The sequence below is a fragment of the Pterocles gutturalis genome, unplaced genomic scaffold (genome assembly GCF_000699245.1).
Source record: "Pterocles gutturalis isolate BGI_N339 unplaced genomic scaffold, ASM69924v1 scaffold5392, whole genome shotgun sequence".
Classification (NCBI taxonomy): domain Eukaryota; kingdom Metazoa; phylum Chordata; class Aves; order Pterocliformes; family Pteroclidae; genus Pterocles; species Pterocles gutturalis.
The window spans coordinates 1-19,398 of record NW_010110031.1 but is presented as its reverse complement, the minus strand read 5'-3'; the positions used below and the strand labels follow the sequence as shown (position 1 = coordinate 19,398).

At 38.1% G+C, this 19,398-nt stretch overlaps 1 protein-coding gene across 1 annotated transcript in view; it reads right to left on the bottom strand.

Annotated features, from left to right (window-relative positions):
* The window catches only part of BBS9 (Bardet-Biedl syndrome 9), a gene marked incomplete at its 3' end in the record, with an annotated part of 69,411 nt that extends 50,868 nt beyond the window's left edge, over positions 1-18,543 (bottom strand). The window contains exons 1-4 of the mRNA XM_010073167.1: positions 18,432-18,543; positions 13,823-13,973; positions 12,540-12,604; positions 10,163-10,276 (exon numbers count right to left, since the gene is read on the bottom strand). Of these exons, the coding sequence (XP_010071469.1) occupies positions 10,163-10,276; positions 12,540-12,604; positions 13,823-13,973; positions 18,432-18,543 (442 nt within the window). The remainder of the gene's footprint in view (positions 1-10,162; positions 10,277-12,539; positions 12,605-13,822; positions 13,974-18,431) is intronic.
* Between the last annotated feature and the right edge of the window lie 855 nt (positions 18,544-19,398).

Below are 19,398 nucleotides of genomic sequence, written 5' to 3'. Positions count from 1 at the left end.
ATAAACCTATCAACAAGGACTAGAAGTGATAACCATTATCAGCACCAACTGGATATCACAAAGTCAGAATCTTCCTCATGAATCTGAAGTAAGATTATCTTGTCACATTTTCACTGATTTTTATCTCCTCTTGCTAGTTTGCTCCCTCTCACTTTTGATACAGGCAAACTGTATTCACTGGTTTTGCCTTGCATTGTTTTCTGTGCTACACACACACATTTCTGAAAGACTCTTTGAGAAGACGAAAGAAACAGAAACTACTACTGCATTCTTTTGAATGAAAAAACACGGGGCAGCAAACAAAGCTGACAGACAAATGCATCCACGTGAAATGCTGGAACATTTAGTAAGAAAGTACATATGTAAATAATAAAGCTGCACATATGTTTGAAGTAACAGAAAATTCATCATGCCAGACTATTTATTAGACAGTCTAATAATATATACTGCATTTCTAAACTTTAGAGACAGCATCTCTAAACTTAAGTAAAACATCTGATATGATCTCAGACAATTGTCTCACAGGAAACTAGAGAAGGGCAAGCAATAGCACTAAGAAGACGAATCTGGGGATTAGAGTAGGATGATGAATTAAATATGAGTCAACAGTATGTCACCAAAAAGACAAATGCAAGATTGGGTCATTATTAATATACATGCGCTATTAAAAACATATGAGGTAATTATTGTTCTGCTTGGCACTCGCCAATTCTTGGCAGGAGTACTGCAGAAGCCCTAACCATACATGCAAGATACAAAACATTTTATACTACCAGTGCACAATGACTGCACACATTTGGGTACCACACTTCAACAAAATAAATTAGAAAAGACTATATAAAATCTATCAAGCTTTGAAAAACAAGTCTTTCACTTATATATACACAACTTCTCCCAAAATTACGTATTGCTACAATTGGTTTTACTTCATTTTAATTGTAGTGCTTTGTTTAAGCAAAATGCAGATTAAGTGATATATCTAGCAATTTATAATTGAAGTAAAGTTCTGTCATGCTGAAAGCAATGTGAGTTTTTACTTCAGTTAAGCTATGATCTTACTGTTGTTAAGAGAAGTTGAGGAAGGTGAAAGGAAACATATGGGAAGAGATTCAGAGAACATTTTCCTTTATTATTTTTCCATTCATATGCTCAATTTAGAGAAGAGGTTCTAACTCCATTATTTTTTTAAAAAAACAACACTAACAGGTTTCCAAAGCTATGTGAGAAACCATTTAGAAGTAGTCATCAGCAGATCTCTTTCATGAGAACACACATGAAGACCAAGCCTTTCAAATAATGTCCTTATCCAGGAACAATTTAACAGCAAGGTAACAGTTAACCATTCTGCTCCTTAACAGAACTAGCCAGTAAATCAAAGTTCAAATTTATACTGCTGCTGTATTTAAACATAGTCATAAGAATCATTTAACCTTACAGCATAAAACTCATCTGATAATTTTTTTCTGACTAACACCTAATAAAATTCATTCTTGCAGAATTGTGGAAAAGTTAAGCACAGTCTACCCTTCTTGAAAAGTTTCCTGTTATAAGGTTGCATGGTTTATACATAGGCTGTATTTCATTATTAAAAAAATTCCTCTGTATAGCACCCTCTTTGTTGTAACACACAAACATACTTTTGCCCCTAGGCCAGTGCTATAATAAAAGTAAAATTAATTTCAGGGCCATTTGCTAAGAAAAAGATAGGTTCAAGGTATTTTCACACGTTTTTGCTTGTAACTTTTTCATGTCAAAGCTTTATTTTCTTTTTTCCCCTCCCTTTGCTATTGTTTTATTATTTCCTTTTATTGGTACAGTATCCATTGAACAACTTCAAATAAATCTGAACTATTCTGCAAGCCAAGTTAAAGCATTAAGGTTTAAGATTAAAAACAAATTCCAAAACCCGTGCATTATTAGGAGGATCCAATTCTAAATCTTTTATCAATTCATTTGAAGAGGTTATATAAAAACAGGACTAATTCACTGATTATTTAACTGTTAAATAATGCAAGCATATTTTGTGCAGTCAGACAAAATAGTAATATTGCTTTTGCAGTGAAAAATAAAAAGAAGACCACTCAAAAATAACCCAGCAACTAAGAAAGCAAGGTTATTAAGCTATGCTTTCCCTCTGTCACTAAATAAAGTTAGTATTCTACTCAACAGCAACCCAATAGTTTTGTGTCCCACCGACCAACTATCAATATGCGGTTCCTTTAGGTCTTAAGCAGAAGGGAAAATCTTAACATAAATTGAAAAGGAAAACTCGAAGTGTTGAGAATGTTCCACTTACACCCTGGAGAACAATCACAGAACTCAACCCTCACCTGGAAAAGGTCATCCTCAGTACAGTACGTCACCATTCACACACTTCCTAAGCACTTCAGACAGTTCAGGAAACCTACACTTCATACACCAGTCCTCAAAGCATAAAATTTTTGTATTCACTCCTTATACACTGTTGTTTGTTCATATATGAGCTACTATCCTGCCCACCGTTCACTCTAATACACAACTGACTACAGGAAATTTATGTGACAATCTGTAAAGCTACCCAAGCTTCAAGTAATGAAGTAATGAATGGTTTTGTTTTTACCTTAAAGCACTCTGCCATTCTTTTTACCATTTCAGCAGAAATTTATTGCATATACTTTCCTCAAACATAAGTCACATCTGACTCAAGGCCAACAAAGCAAAGAATGAAATTGTGGCCTGATCTGCACACTTTTTTAAAGCAGTAGGAAGGGCACTTTTCTTTTATTACATAAGAGCATAACACCATCATTTCTTAGGAGCATGCTCCACATCAGTATATCTCTATTTTTAACAACAGTCAGGCACAAGTAGTATATTGACTTTTCTCAAGACATAGAAGGACTTAGGCTAACGGCTATGAACTAGCTGTGTTGTAATCCATTCAAAAGAACTGGCAATGTAGGATTAAGAGGGATTTTCCAAGTTAGTGACTCTTTCTTGGGTGTCTGCAAGTGCAGGACAACACACCATGTCCAAATACCCTCCATGTGAACAAGATAAAAGTCAAGCCCCAGGACAGAGTTTATTTCTACATGGTGTAGGTACAAAATTAAGATAACTTCAGCACTGATTATTTGCACATCACATCAGAAAAAGTCTATAAAAATTAATTATGAAGTAATGTGAATTTATTTGCACTGAGTCAAAAATTAGTTTTCCTGAATGCCAATTTCCTGCAAAAATTCTACTTCACCAATATGCAAATTCATAAGATTATCTCAACTACCTCTGAGAGGTTACTCATCTATAAGAAGTTTTAATATTACCACAGGGGGATAGTTCACTGCTACTGTTTACTGTTTCATATAATTGAAGACAATGCTGGTAAATTGATTAATCAAAATTCCTGCACAACTAGAACAGATCCAATTCATCATTATTATAATTAAAAGAACTAGACCTACATGATTTTAGTGGAACTGTAAACAAAAAATTTAAGAACAGAACAAAACTATGATCAAATTATGTCACCACAAAATTTAATGACAGTGACTCAAAATCTAATCACTGTATAGCTAGCAAAAAAAAAAAAAAAACCAACCTTCTCACTGTTTTTCAATAAACATTGTTTTAACTTTAACATTAAACAATATGCAGAATATTGTTTAATGATATTTGACTATTTCTAGATTAATACCAGATTTATGCCTTATGACCTGAACTGGAAGTACACTGCTGCATAAAGAAGAATAAGAAAAAGAATTGTTAACTAAGACACTATACCCAATTCACTTGCTTCATTCTATTCTTTCAACAACATCAAAACATGTAACTCATTTATCAGAAGCTTTCAATCAGCAGGGACTTTCAATCAGCCACATGAATTTCTATCACTTAGGGTTTACCATTCCAGTACAACATTTTAAACTATTTACTTGTCCTCAAAAATCATAATACTTCAAAGAAGGCATTTAAGAGATGCTGTCCAGGATACAAACTAGAGTTCCAAACCAGCACATCTTATGCTGTATCGAGTACACCTATTGCTTTAAAACTAGCACAGCTGCCTCTACACCATGTAGCAACCACAGAAGCATAAATACATTCTCACTCAGATTGAAGAAACTCGACTTGGATCTCTGACAGACAGGGTAATAAAGAGAGAGCTTTGCATTTGGGTGATCAAAAATTCCAAACAAGCCTAAGATGCTCAACAACTTTCTCACTTCTCTCCCAAACAAAAAAACTTAAACCAGAGTCACAGAAACTATACTCTTGCTATTACAAACTGATCAGGTTCTTTAACATAATCTTACACAATAACTTGGTATTTGACTCAAGTATCCTATAAGGACCCAGAATGACACACTACAGATGTGAAAACAGAAAACACTTTCCAAGACATTGTGAACTATCAGCAAACATCTTATAATGAAAGTTGAATTGTTAACACAGTGATCTCTGGTAGCTTAATGGCATGATGCCATAATAGTATAACCCCACCTTACAAAAATTATGTGATGAGACAGTCTTATATAAAGTAAAATTTTTCTAGAGTTGACTCCTCACCATACGTAAGGGTGCAATACAAATCATAAAAGTGTATGCTTTTTCACCTTCATTTTCTTTAAAAAAAAAAGAGCTTACAGTACCGTCACCTCAAGCTCTTTAAATTTTATATCTGAAGTAAAACATGAAGACTATACAATCTGTTCATTACTGAAGGGCTGCCACATTTTGTGGCTAGGTTAAGAGTCCACTTGGTTAAAAACCAGTGTTCAGCACTACTAACTCATGGTTTTATCATGAAACATCCTTTCTAAAAAGACCCATATGCACTGTAGGACAAACTGCTTACAGCTCTAAGATCATGACGAGGTATTCAGAAAGACAAGCAGCACATATATGCATTCAACATAATAAAGGCAATGACTTAAAAATTAGGTTCAATTTTTGAAAGTCTGAGCTAACAATACAGAAATTTTAAATATAAAATAATTATGTGATCTTCCCATGTCAGTTCTTGATAGTTTCATATTTTCATTTTAGCATCAATGTTCAGAAACAGCAAGGAACAAATGTAAAGTTAAAGCAGCAAAGAAATGCAAAGTTCCATATTATAATAATCTTTGCTACAGATTTTTAAAGTTCTAAATCACAACTAACTCTACCTACGCTGTGCTTGACTTATGTTTTCATCTTTGTAAGGTTTCTTTCCATTTACTGTTTGGATTCTTTTAAAAACATTTCCACTAGCTTTGTTTAGGATTCTAGACAAACATAAGGAATTTCCTTGTTATTTCCCACACCCCTGGCCCCTTAACAGTTTTGCTGAAAGTAAGAGTCAAGTTCATTTCACCTTTTTGCTGAAGTTCTACAACCATCAGAAAACATTTTGTGTTCATCAATAAAACACTTTTAGCTATACAGGTTTTCAGAAATTGCTTTTGTGTTTTCTATATGTAAGTCTTGCAGTAAATACACCTTCAGAATCAGTTCAAGTACAAAAGCCGCTTTAGAGATGCAGCCTACTAACCAATAACTGTAATGAGAGGACCATCTAGTGGTGACAATCACAATTCACACTCTGCTATTTTAAAGACAAATGCACAGTTAATCTATGCAAGTCACTAAACAGCTTCTTAGTCTTCGGGTTGTTTTTTATTCCATAGCTTTAATCGTTTCTTTTATTTAGGTTTCAGTCTTCTATGATGAGACCAAATGAGTCAGTTTGTTGATTGTCTTCATCTGTTCCCGTTATAAGAACATTTTTGTCAATTCTTTCACACGTGAAAGTTGTTCATAGCATCAAATCATTAATCTGAAGGCACTAGCAAGAATTAAGCTGCTAGCAACTAGGCTACAAAATAGGTTTAACCTCACAATTCTCTCCTCAGAGAAATCTATTATACATTTTTTTCTTGAGAAATGACAGTTGTACTTAATATGTTTTACATCCACATCTCATTTTAGCTAAACAGATCTCCAGCTTAACAGAACAGACTATAGCGTAACAAGGGTCTAAGATTGCCACAAACCAGCAGGGACAGGAGAGCAAAAACTTGCACTGGAGGAAGCTGACTGAGAATGTGATACACATCTAGCAGTGTTTGTTTCTGTATTACAAACATGTTGAACAACTGCAGAGACATTCTTCCCCAGCTACCACAGTAATAGAAGCTGCAGAGAGTAGGCCCAGGGACAGGTTTATGTAAGCACTCATTTAACTACAAACAGCTGAAAGAACCTTAGTGGAGCTTCATAACCAAACAAACCATAAAACAGTAATAGATCATTTGCTTCTGACAGCTATTCTGCTTAATTTCTGAAGAGCTCTGGTAGTACTCTAGGTGAAACAATACTCAGGAGAAAAATTTCAGGCAGTTTCTCCTTAAAGACAGGCATCCTAAAGACACTAAGCTGCTTCGTAAACTAGAGAACCAGATTCTGCTCCAATACAATCTAAACCAAACTTTTGTATTATGAAAACTTAAAGTTTGGTCTGAACAAATCTCTGTCTCTTCAGCCCCTGTAAAGATCTAAAGGGAACTGCAGGATTTTCAGCAACTCAGCAAGTTAAAGAACTGCTGGATTGAAACAGAGTTCTCTTCCATACCTTCATGCATACCTTGCTGCCTGCTTATGGAACTGTTCCCCCGTTTTAGTAGCAGTCACCCAGCCTCAGAGTTCTGTTCCAGCCTGTTTTATGCATCTCTTTCAACTCTACATACCCCATCCCACACTGTGGAGGGTTCTTGAGGACAAGAGAGCATGCCCAAGCTCTTTCCCCACAGGATTCTCTATAAAGCAGGGGCAGCAGTCAGGAAGGGGCAAGCCTTGGCCACCTTCTTCACCGTTCAACCTTCCTTTCTCAAAGGAAACTGACACTTTTTCCAAAGGAATGAGCAGAGGCCACCCCAGAGGCCAAAGGAGATGTATTAGAACAAGAAATGGAAACTACGTGCTTGCTTTACATCCCAATTTTCAAAATTGACTATGCAACCTCACAGCATCAAGAGACTAACAAAACACTTGGCATCTCACTTAAGGCCACAGCTGTAGTGGCTCACTAGACAGCACAGACTGCATCTGCACATGGGCAGATATCACATTATGAACGATGACAGGAGAAATCTGAATGCCAGGGGCAAGTATTTTATCTGAGGTAAGAGCAAGCAGTAGCAAACTGATAATTTTTGGCAGTATCCATTAAACTGACAGGCAACTGTTTGGAAGCAGTCCAGCAAAACAAAACATAGCATTAACTAGGACCTAAACAATTTTTCATCCCAAGAAAGGACAGAAAATCCGCAAGAATGTGTTAGAGTGCACCAGTATAAACTAGTGTACACAAAAACTCAATACTATTTTTCTTTTGCCTGTGTTAACTGGCGTGGCTGAGTAGAATGAGTTTCTTTACTACTGAAGTTATAGGATTAAGAGCTCCATAAAAAGAAAAAAGCATAATCTTCAGCAAGAGAAATCTGACTAAGACTGAGCGATTTCATAGATAAGTGCCCTCTGTCAACTCCTGCAGCATTCTTTGCTGTCTCAGATGAAAAATTATGTTCCTTGCATTCACCTTCCTCCCCAACACTCCCACAGCATACTTTCCCTGTACACATGCTTTCCTCCTGTTCAACCGTCTCCTTCAGTAGCTCTGTAAACATGACTTCTGAAGTGCCTTCTTTCACCTTTCACCTGTTTCAAGGATGCTTGAGTATAACAATAAGACACACATCAGTCACAGCAGTAACAGAGATGGCAATAAATACAAAAACCATCCCTGTGTTTTGTCAGTCCCCTTCTAAAATCTGGTGTAGAGGTCAGACTGTTAGCAAAGCAAGCTCACTGGGCACGCTTACAGCACTGCCACTGTCATGCATTAACCTCTGCTGAAGGCAAAGGGACTGTTAGCAGATGCCTGGTAAGAATTCCAGAGAAGCCTGTGGAAAGCAGATAGTAAAAAGAAAAACCAGTGGTTATTTATTTACAGACTGGTTGTCTCTTAATTGCAGCCCAGAACATCTGCCAAAGACACACTCAGATAGTATGGCAGGCCAGACCAGGACAAGCATCTGCTTACTAAAATTGACAACACTTGATAGACCTCCTTTCTGGTTCACTCTGGCTGGTCTTGCAAAATGGAAATAAAACCACACTGTCATTCATCAGCCTCAAGGAGAAAACAAACTATTAAAGATGATACTTAAAAAGCCTGAAATAGATTCACCGCAAAAGGCTAGGGGCAAGATTAAAAGCACATCCTTGACAAGAAATCTAATCAGACAGTCCAGGAAAGCCACATAAAAAGGACATTCAGTCCAGGAAATCTACAAAAAAAGAACATTCTTTCATTTCCATAAAAGAACTTTCTCCAGCATCCATTTTGCCTATTTCTCTGATGCTTCAATATATGCCCTTCATAGCCTGCTATCAGGTACCTGAACATTCCCTATAGTTTTCCTAGATTTAGGTCTTAAACAGAAAGCTTTTTCATTTTATGATATTAAAATGTATTATTGTTTATTACATAATACAAATCTCTGCCTCCCTTCTTTATTAGCATTTTTGTCACCTCAAAACTAGACTTGAGGTCATTCCTTTTCCGCAGCAACAAACACACTAATGTGAACTGGAACGCGGAGAAGGAAGGAAAAGAAAAGCAGCTTGACATGCTGGGACAGAAGTGCTACTAGCAAACAAGAAAAGTTTGCAGAACTTACCAGAGGTCCCTCTGCTGTTCTTGCTCCTTTATCAAGATTGGCCTTCATTTTGACCATCCTAGGTGTTAAAAAGTGTTTGGCTGGCTGAGTCAGTTCTGAAGTACACATTACCTTCTGCCTCCCTAGCTTTCAAAGCCTTTTTCTTCATTACATCACTTGCATCTGCCACGGCTCATGATAAGGTATATAAGAGACAGGCGTGGCATCAAGACTCAGCTGGTGGTCAGACTCAGATTCCTCACAGTAAATAAACATGCATGTCAAAAATCCAGAGCTTATTCTGCAGAACTGCATGGTGGTACATGAGTATTTGTTTTATCCCTGGAACATTCCAGACACTCACAACTCTTAGCTTATGATCCCCTCAATACATCTGTTAGTGCGATTCCACTAGAGTACGTCAGGAAGCATGCTATTCCCTCTTCTCAGATTTGGGAAACTCCGTATTGTTATTCTCCTGTTAGCAGGAATATGCCCATGCTCTATACACTCACCCCTCAAGACACTCACAGCATAGATACCTTCTCAGACACATGAGTTGACTCTTTTTCCCAAGGCGGTTGTGCAAAATCAGTATGTGAAAATCTCTTCAATCAGTATGAATTTTGGTCAGCTTTTAAGCCCAGGGCCAAACTTGAGTTTACGGTAAGGCATTGTAGAATCACTACTAGAATATTATTACAGACACAGAACCAAGGGATTGTCTCCATGTATTTGCCATACTGACTCAGAAGACTTTCTGCCTTGGTAAAGTGATATCGCTCTGTCAACAGTTTAGGGACACTACTTGTGCAGACGACTACCACCTCCTCGATATTGTTGAGCGAACTTTACTTTTGAAGAGAAAGAGCTGTCATGCAGAGCAAACCTAAATGCTTCCAGACTGGAACACAAAAACATTCATAATTGTGTCACAAGTTCAAAAGACTGGTATCTATTAAACTCATTCAAAACTACAAATACACCATAAATATTATTTTCCACTGTTATGTTTTTCCAACCAAAGTTTAAATATTTTTTTTAACTCTGCATTACATATCTTTCAAGACACTTGATATTTTAAGGTCAGAGAATTAAGATGTTAACTTCTTTCTTTGTCCCGGATAAGCAAATTGAGAAAAGCAAAACACAATTAAAGCATAGAAAAAAACAATTATTTTAGATGTTAAAGTATTTTACAAGGGAAGAGACAGGGTTTTTGTAACTTTTTTAAAAAAATCAATATTATGCTTGCAAATTCATATCCAGTTCAAGATGTGAGGAAACAACTATTCTGCATTTAATAATCTTTGCCTCATTTTAACTTCAGTGATTTTCTATATGCAAAGGTACCATCACTTTTAGAAAGATGGCTTCCTCTACACAGCAGCATCATGTTGCCTTTTCAAAATTTCAGTTAATCCTCAACTCTTCACAGTTAAACAACTAATAATAAAGAACATGCAACAAGGAGCTACCTTTCACACCACCAAATGGACCATAAGTCATATTACAAGCAGTTCTCTGAAGATTGTGCTCATACATCAGTTTGATCTGATACTGGTTCCCATGTTCCACCTTTCCCAGAGTTCCTACAAAAAATGAAGGGTATATATTTATAACTTTGATCCATTCAAGGTGGAAAAGTAAATGAGTACTAATTTAAACAACCTGAAAACACTATGACTTAATTCTAGTGACTTTGAGATATGAAGGCTCACACTCCTGCTTCCTTCAAACAAATCACCAAGCTACAAAATTCCTAAAGGCCAGAACCAGAAATAATGTCTCATTCTACTAAATATGGTATAAAGACTTAGCAAGAGGCTGAGATTTTATTACTTACATGTATTTCTCTTCGTTAGGCATAGAATCATAGAATCATAGAATCATAGAATGACCCGGGTTGGAAGGGACCTCAAGGATCATGTAGTTCCAACCCCCCTGCCTGGCAGGGCCACCAAACATACACATGTACTAGATCAGGTTGCCCAGGGCCCCGTCCAACCTGAGGGCCCCGTCCAACCTGTGCATGTGTCTAAGATCAGAAAAAAAGCCTGCTCAAGGGGGCATTCCTATGATGCTCTAGTTCTTCAGTGAATATAATCCATCCAACAGTCAGCCTCAGCTGTAATAGTCTGTCTCAAATTAAGATTTAGCTAATCATTAGCTATGATTTGACAAAGCTGTGCTTAGGGCACATTGATCACTTGCCTTTACTCTGTCTGAAATTCAATGCAGTGATCAACAATGCAAAGATAAGAGACAAATATACAGTAACAAAAATAATTTTATTATAAACATCACATTCTCTGAAAAGGTCTACATGAACTTTAATTGCCCGACTCCTTCAGGGAACTAGCAGAAATTCAAAAAGTTGTTCTAAAGAAACTGAAGTGAAAGCTCCCCTTTTGTAATCAAGTCTTTCCTGCACCCCATGAAGAAAAAGCTGTTCATAGTGCAGACTAACACTTAAGGATTAATATTAGCAAGCAAAAAAAAAAAAACAAAAAAAAAAACAACCTTTGAGAATAGTCACAGGAGCAGGGAAACAGATGTTTTGAGTGAATGATATCTAAGCTAAATCCTGCCACAGCTTTAAGTACACAAAGTTTATTCCAACACTATCTTAAACAACATGTTACGAAAAATTTGTAGCTTATGCTAACCTTTTAGGCAATTTCTCAACTAAAATCCAACACAGCTTGTAAGCAATTACCCCTAGAGCAGGCCCCCATTAGAGAAAATGATTGGAACAGACATGCGGAACAAAGCCCTGGCTGGTAACTCGCTAAGTAGACACATCAGAGGAAAAACAAGTTAGAAAGTCGTCAGTCTGTGTATACTCACTGTAGTATGATATCTAGGCCATACTTCAAACTTTTTATATTGACTGTAATACAATATCCAGGCCATACTTTAGTCAGCCCTGAAGGATGCTTTCATTCGTTGAGGGGAAGCAGTACAATTATTTTATTATGAATAACAGACATGACAACATGTATAAAGTAAGTAAAGATCTCACTTTATGAAAGGGTAATTTGCTATGGAAGCATAAAGAAATAACGAGCATTATTTCTCAAAGGAGCTTGTTCAAAAGTACCTGTACAGATGACAGATATTACCATTACAGCATGAATGCTTACAAATTGGTATGAAAAGTCTATTAAAAGACTGTAAAACTTTATCTTTGTTATTACTTAAATGCTTAAGCCATGTAGACCAAATGGCAAATTATAACTAGAAAAGAATTCTAGACCGACTTATTGTTCTGTGCCGTTAATGTAAAATTTAAAACAAATTGTTTAATAAAAACTGTACTGGTAGGCTACAATCCTAAGACATAAGCACTATTACAGAGAAGGAAAACTATGAAAAATGCAGTACATCTCAAAGTACGACAACTAGAAGGCAAACAGAATCTGAAAAGAAAGCATGTGTTTGTAACCTATCTGAAATCCTAGTCTAGAAATAATCATAATTGTTTCATTTTTAAAAAGCTAAGTAAGTTGTCATTAAACAGCCATTTGTTCATTAGCATGCTGAACAGTAAAACCCACTCCTAAAACTGTAAATGAAAACTAGTTGTTCACAAGCACTATAACCACAGACCATGACACACATCACAGCATCTCCAGCACTGAGCAGATCAGCAAATCTCTCTCTAACTATCGGGAAATATCTAGACCTAATTACTAACGTTTCCTCTTGATACATGAGTTTGAGTGAGAGAACATGACTGCAGCTCTTCAGGGATGACAAGAAAACACTGTATATACCAAGTTCAGCATTAACCTAATCCAAACTCAAGCATGCACGTAAAAGTCACTGTAAAGCTTGTATTTGTAAACTAACCTGAAACAGCATATACACAGAGTTTTCGGCAATGCAACACAGCCAGATGAAGTCCTTCAGTACCACTGTAAACAAGGTTAAAAAGCACTGTTTTCAGATAAATTCCAAGTAAAATGCATACAGGATAAAATTTAAGTAACATGTTGAAATTACTTCCAGGTGTGGGACAAATCCAAAGGTTTGGGTGTTAGATGCTAACATAAAAACTCAGAAGTACTAATCTTCTTCAATTCATGCTGCAGCATTTGAAGTTAATTTCAAAACTAAAATGAACCCTTTAAGAACTCATTTCTAAAATAAAGTTCTCCTAAGTAGATGCTCTTACAGACAATTAATTATATGTTCTTAAAGGATTCCCTTTAATTTTGAAATTAACTTCTAATACTGCAGCATTAACTTTGTTTTAAAAATGAGAGAAAAACCTGTATTTACCACAGGAAAGATTTGTGCTCCGAGACCAAACACCACAAGCTGAAAAGTCTGTATCAGCTGGGAACTGTTCTTTTATTCAAGTATTTATGGAGTGATCCTATGCAGGAATTTAATGCCTTACCCTGTAAAATAATCCAAAACATTTTCTATAGTTACAGCAGAAGAACTTTCTCTGCAGGTAATACTACTTGGGTTTAGGGGAAGAGGAACATGAATATAGGATTCCAAGTTTATGACTTCTGCCTCATAGTTTAATTAATTTAGGTTCTTTGCAGCTGGTACAAAGGTAAATTTAAAAAAAAAGGTCACGTATGCAGTTGCTGAATTATACTTGTTTGGATGGATGATCCTCACATCTATTTGTTTTTTTCTCTCATTTCTAAAATAAAATTCTCCTAACTAGACTCTCTTACAGCCAATTAAATAAAAGGCCTTTTCCTTACAGTCATGGTATCTCTCCTCTACCTGGCCACTTATTTCCACTAAATTCATTCGAATTAAAGATTTTCAATCCTCTATCAAACCCAAAAAAACTGGCCAGTATCACATCTTGGATCATAACAAGTTAATCAAGTTTTCTTAACACCTAAAAAAACTTTCAATACAAGGTTTTTCCAGTTCTACATACTTTAAAAAAAAACAATCGTACAAGTATCTGGAAGATTTTCCTCCACATATACATTAAGTAAAAATTCTGTCATATCAAGATGATTTAAGAAGCATACTACAATATTAATAGATGTGCTTAATAGTTGTCCACCTGGAAACTGAAAACCGACCCCCCCAAAACAAAGAAAGAAAATAACACCTAAGACTTAACTAAACAGCAACATAGACTGTTGTTGACTTACGAAACAAATTTTCCCACTTCCACCTGCAATATTGGTTCTCGCAACTGCACTTCCAAGAGCAAGTCTTCAGGTTGTACTTCATCTCCAGGTTTCACAGGATGGGGATCAAAGATTCGGAGATATCCCATGTAGCTGCCCACAATAATTTTATCTACAAAAAAAAAAATACAAGAATACAATAACACACGTGGAATTCATTTTGCTGCGAAGTGCTTCAAACAATACCCTGAAAAGACAGAATATTTACATGAATCAATTAATGTTGATTATGCTCTGTCTTCTAGGTTAAGATTAGCAATTAGCTTTTTTTGCAAATCCATGAAAAGCTGTCAGCAAAGGATTCAATATAGCAACTATCAGGGTGGTGGCACTGACCACTGTTACTATTCCATCATTTTAGATTTATGTTCACACTTCTTTAAAAAGTCCCATTCTGATTTTGAAGAGTACCTCAAACTTTCAGCTTCTACATCTTGGATTTGTGCATACAGAAGAAGTGTTGCGATGGACTAAATGACTGCAATTGCCTGTCAAAGGCCCTGACAAGGGATGGAAGGTAATTGTCTTTTGAAGGCCTTAAGGAAATGGTTTGTCTCAAACATCTTGAATGGCCTGTACATTTTCTACCAAGGGACCCCTAAATTCTACTCCTTGCTAAGTATGGAATGACTAATAGTCTCATTCTGTTGCTAACAAGATCGCCTCCCTTCCAACCAAGAAGCAAACTTTGACCTCCCTCACCTCTGAGACACTAACAAGGAAAATTTGGCCAAAGTTAATCTAATACAGGGTCTGCATGACCACTGACCCCATTGGTTGAGAGGGTTAATGCTTGCTTCCCCACCCTTGCATGCCAAGATGATGGTTTTTCCCATGCAAATTAAGAAAACACCCCTCCTGCTTCCTATGCCATAACTGAAGAAAGTTAGGCGGAAACTTGAGAGCTTTTGTCTATAAAAGGTGACAAACCAAATGGGAAGGTGCATATGCACCCACCACCTGAGGATCCCAACTTCAAGCAGACACCATTGCTGGACCCATGGGTGGTGATATCATTCTGGAATCTTTTCTGTCTTCTCTTTCTCCCTTTTGAGTTCCCTTTTCTCTCTCTTTTCTTCTGTCTCTAACTTTTATGGCACATAAGGGTAACATTGTTACAAGCTTTAATATTAAAAGGTGATTACAGCTCCTTTTGGGGATTGTTCAGCAAGTTTCTGTGGGAAGCCTCATAGTGATAAGTGATTGCCCATTTTATTACTGTTAAGTGATTGAAAGTTTTATGTGTTGATAAGCAGTTACAAGTTTTAATAGTGATAAGTAGTTGTCACACATTGTTAATAGTTGTCATATCATTATAAGCTTTAGTGTTTTCAATATGTTGTGGTTTTGTGTGTTAGCACGGAAGGGGCTACAGTGATGGCTCCTGTAAGTAACTGCTGAGAGTTCCCACAGCTCCAAGTTTGTTTGGTAGCAGGGGAGGGGTGCACTGCTAAGATGGCCCCTGTGAGAAACCACAGAAAGTTTCTCCAGCTCCAGGCTGGACCCACCTCTGGCCAAGGCTGAGCCCATCAGCACCTCTGCAAATGACATATTTAACAGAGGGCACAGTGCAGGGAGCAGGGGTGCAGCTACAGGCAGGGCCTGGCTGGTCTGTCCAGCTGCTGCCCACCTAGCCAACCCAGCGTAGCCCCCACCTGAGAGCTAGGACTTTCTCAGGAGCCAGCGAAAGAACCTGAAGCAGAGAGAGGAGCAGGGTGTGAGAGAGACAACTATGCGACACAAAGGTCAGTGAAGAGAAAGGAGAGGGAGGAGGTGCCAGAGCAGATATTCCCCTGCAGCCCATGGTGCAGACTATGGTGATACACATTGTCCCCGTGCAGCCCACAGAGAGCAGAGCTCGCCAGTAGCTCACGGAGATGTAGCCATGGAGGACTGCACGCTAAAAGAAGTGTGCCCGAAGGAGGCTGTGAATTTTGTTGGAGACCCACGCCGGAACAGTTAGTGGAGAACTGCGGCCCAAGGGAAGGATTCACATTGGAGCAGTTTGTGAAGGACTCTCCCGTGACAGGGACCCCACGCTGGAGCAGGGAAGACTGTGAGGAGCCCTCCCCTGAGGAGGAAGGAGCGGCAGAGACAACACGGGATGGACTGACCGCAACCCCCATTCTCTGCTCCCATGTGCTGCCAGTGGGGGAGAAGTTAAACAATCAGGAACAAAGCCTTTGGGCCCAGGAAGAAGGGAGGGGTGGAAGAGAGGAACTTGTTTTTTTTTTTTTAAGATGTAGTTCTCTTTCTCATTATCTTGCTCTGTTTTTGACTCTTAATGAATTAAATTGGTTTTTGTGTTTTCCCAAGTCAAGTCTGTTTCTTGCTTGTGACCATAAGTGGTGAGTGAACCCTCCCTGTCCTGGCCTCAGCCCACCAGGTCTTCACCAAGAGCCTGTGTGGTGGCCTTTAAACCATGACACACTAGGAGATGGTATCCTTATAAGTCTTCTTTGCCAAGTCATTTATCTTTTGTAATCCCTCTACCTTTTACACCTTTTTAATAAAATTGTTGTTTAATTGAAACTCTCAAGGTACTTGCCACTGTCTCCACTATCACTGCGCAGATATCCAAAAGAAACCTTTCCCCTCTCCCATCAAGTGGGATGGGACAAGTGTGAAATTTTAAAATTGGGACCAATGACATTTATCCAAATGCAAAGTAAAGCCACATAATTGCTACATCAGGTCAACGAAGCTAGGCCTGCTCTTGAGACAGATCCATTATCTCAAAGAGGAATGCAATAGTTACATCAGAATTATTCTAGAATCAGTATTTTAAGCAAGTAGTCTTTTGGTTGTTGTGAAAAACAAAAAAATTATTAATGGAAAAGCCCCAAAGAGGTCCCTCCCATGATTAACAACCAACAACTTAAGTTGGTTGACAGCACTTATTTCCTCTAGATATAGGTCATCATACCAATGCAGATAAAAACCAATAAAACTTTTCCACAAATCAGGGGAACGTACAAGTATTCCTCAACCAAGTTCACCAAGCTCTAAAGGCTTGGCATAGTTCCACAGGACCCCACATCAAAAGCTCAGAACAGCTGCTTGCTTCCTCTCTTCTTCAGCCACAAAAAACTTGCACCTCCAAGTCCCTCATTCAGAGAATTTTTTTTTCCCTACTCTCATCTTTCCCTTAGTTTGGTAACAAGTATTCCATCATGACTAAACTAAAGCCATTTTGGTCATTACTTTCTTAAAAATACTAAAGTTTAAGTGAGGACATTTTGACCTGTGGCTAGGCAATTACAACTACATGATCCACTTTTGGTCCTGAATTCTGGAAGCAGAAGAGCCTAGTCTAAAAACAAAGAGAAAATATAATATTGGGAAAGTAAGTAAAACAGCAGACTACTACTCCCACGACACTGTTTAAGTCCTGCTTTTGTACCAATGACATTTTTTTCCACTAGGAAAAGACTATTCAGAACTCTGGCAGAATTTGGGGTATTTTGATCACACAACGCCAGGCCTGCTGGCAACAGATGGCTTGCTCAGCCTGGAGAAGAGGAGGCTGAGAGGAGACCTTATCACTCTCTACAACCACCTGAAAGGAGGTTGCAGTGAGGTGGGTGCTGGCCTCTTCTCTAAAGCAGCAAGTGATAGAACAAGAGGAAATGGCCTCAAGTTGCAGCAGGGGAGGTTTAGATTGGATAACAGGAAAAAATTGCATTACCAAACATTGGAATAGGCTCCCCAGGGAGGTGATTGAGTCACCATCCCTGGAGGTACCTGAAAGATGTGTTGACGTGGTGTTTAGGGACATGGTTTAGCGGTGGACTTGGCAGTGTTAGGTTTACAGTTGGACTTGCTGATCTTAAAGGTCTTTTCCAACCTAAATGATTCTACCAACTTCTACTGAAAAAGGTTGTACACCAAACCAGTAACAGCTCAACTTTTGTCCCTTTTCAGGAAGATTTGAAAATCTAAAATAAAAGTAATTTTAAAAGAGGAGGCAATGTTGAAACCAAACTGAAGCACCTCTACTGAGCAAAAACAGAGCTCCAAGATGAGCATGAGTGTGTCACAGAAAGATCCCAAATATTTATTAATTTAAAAGACAAACACACACAAGAACTCTCCCTGGCAGCAAAGGGCATTCCGCATTATTAATGACTACATAGAAAATCAGGGTTTACTCAAGCAGAGTCACTTATTTCGATGGCCTCTCATTTTCTAGGCAGAAAGGGTTGTTCATTTGTTTTTATAAATTCTTCGCTTATTAGCTTTCACCTTCCTTTTTTCCATGCCTTACAATGTGCTTCCTCCCATGACTAACTGAAAATGTTCTATTTTAAAGATATCTACCTTTGAGGGAATAAGACATGCGAGAAATTACTTCTGAACACAAGCAAGAATTAAGATGTTTAGAAACCTACAAATACACAAAGACTAATAGCACTGAATTTGTCTTCTTAGGCCTACAAGGACACACTAAAGATAGCAGACTTTAACTAGCTGACGATAGCTTGGCTAACAAGCTTTCAGTATGCATTGGTCAAAGCAAACTTGCAGGTGTGTAGCTTAAAAGTCAGCAACCGTGTAATTCTGAATTTACCTTGTCCACTGCCACTATTATCAACATCACCAATACACAGACAGCCTTGGTCAAATTCTTCATTTTCTCCAAGTAGGGTGGACCACCAGTCTCTAGCTTTAAACAGCGACATTCTTCTTTACTGAAAGGGAAACAAACCATTGTTGACGTGTATGCTAATAGATATACATAGCTGTTTATACAAACAACTTTTTCTTTGTCAGTAACAACTTTTTTAATGTCAATTTCAGCTGTCTTGGGTTTCTTTTTATGTGGTTCAGGAAACAACCTTAGGAAACTTCTTGTCATTAGTTTACAGGTTAGTTGTGACAGACACCGCTAGTTATATGACAAAAAAGCAAAAAAACCCCAGCTTTTTAAAAACTGTTAAAAGCCTTCTGTAACAAGCATAAAGTAATATAAGTTTCCAAAGTCACAGAACTGAGGCTTTCTCTCTTACCAAGGAGCAGAAGAAAAAAAAAAATTCTTATGCAAGTCTTCTACAAGAGAACTTATTTTCTGAAAAGTAAATGAAGACATGAAGAGACAGCATCAAAACCTCCACCGAGTAATCGCCTTGAAGATGCCCTAATGACACAGCTAAAGAACTCGGTCAGTTAGGGCACAAATCAGCTTTTCTGCTCCCTACCTGCTGTTATTTTAAGAATAAGAGAAAGAGACTAATCCTTTTGTAGGCAGCTTGACAATAACATTACCTTAGCTCAAAACTCACAGCTCCACGCCACGCGTGGGACAAACGGGAACCCACTCGACCCCACAGCCCGCGGAGGAGATGAGGGGCTGCCAGCCAGCTCCAGCGGTTCTTTCCCTGAAAAAGAACAAAATCAGGGACACACTTCTTGTGAGTCAGACACAGCCCACGGCTGCAGCACCCACAGCCCCTCCACCCGGGCCCGGACACACACACACCCGAGGGGGACAAGGGACAACACCCAGCGGGGTCTTACGTGGGTGGGAAACGGCACCT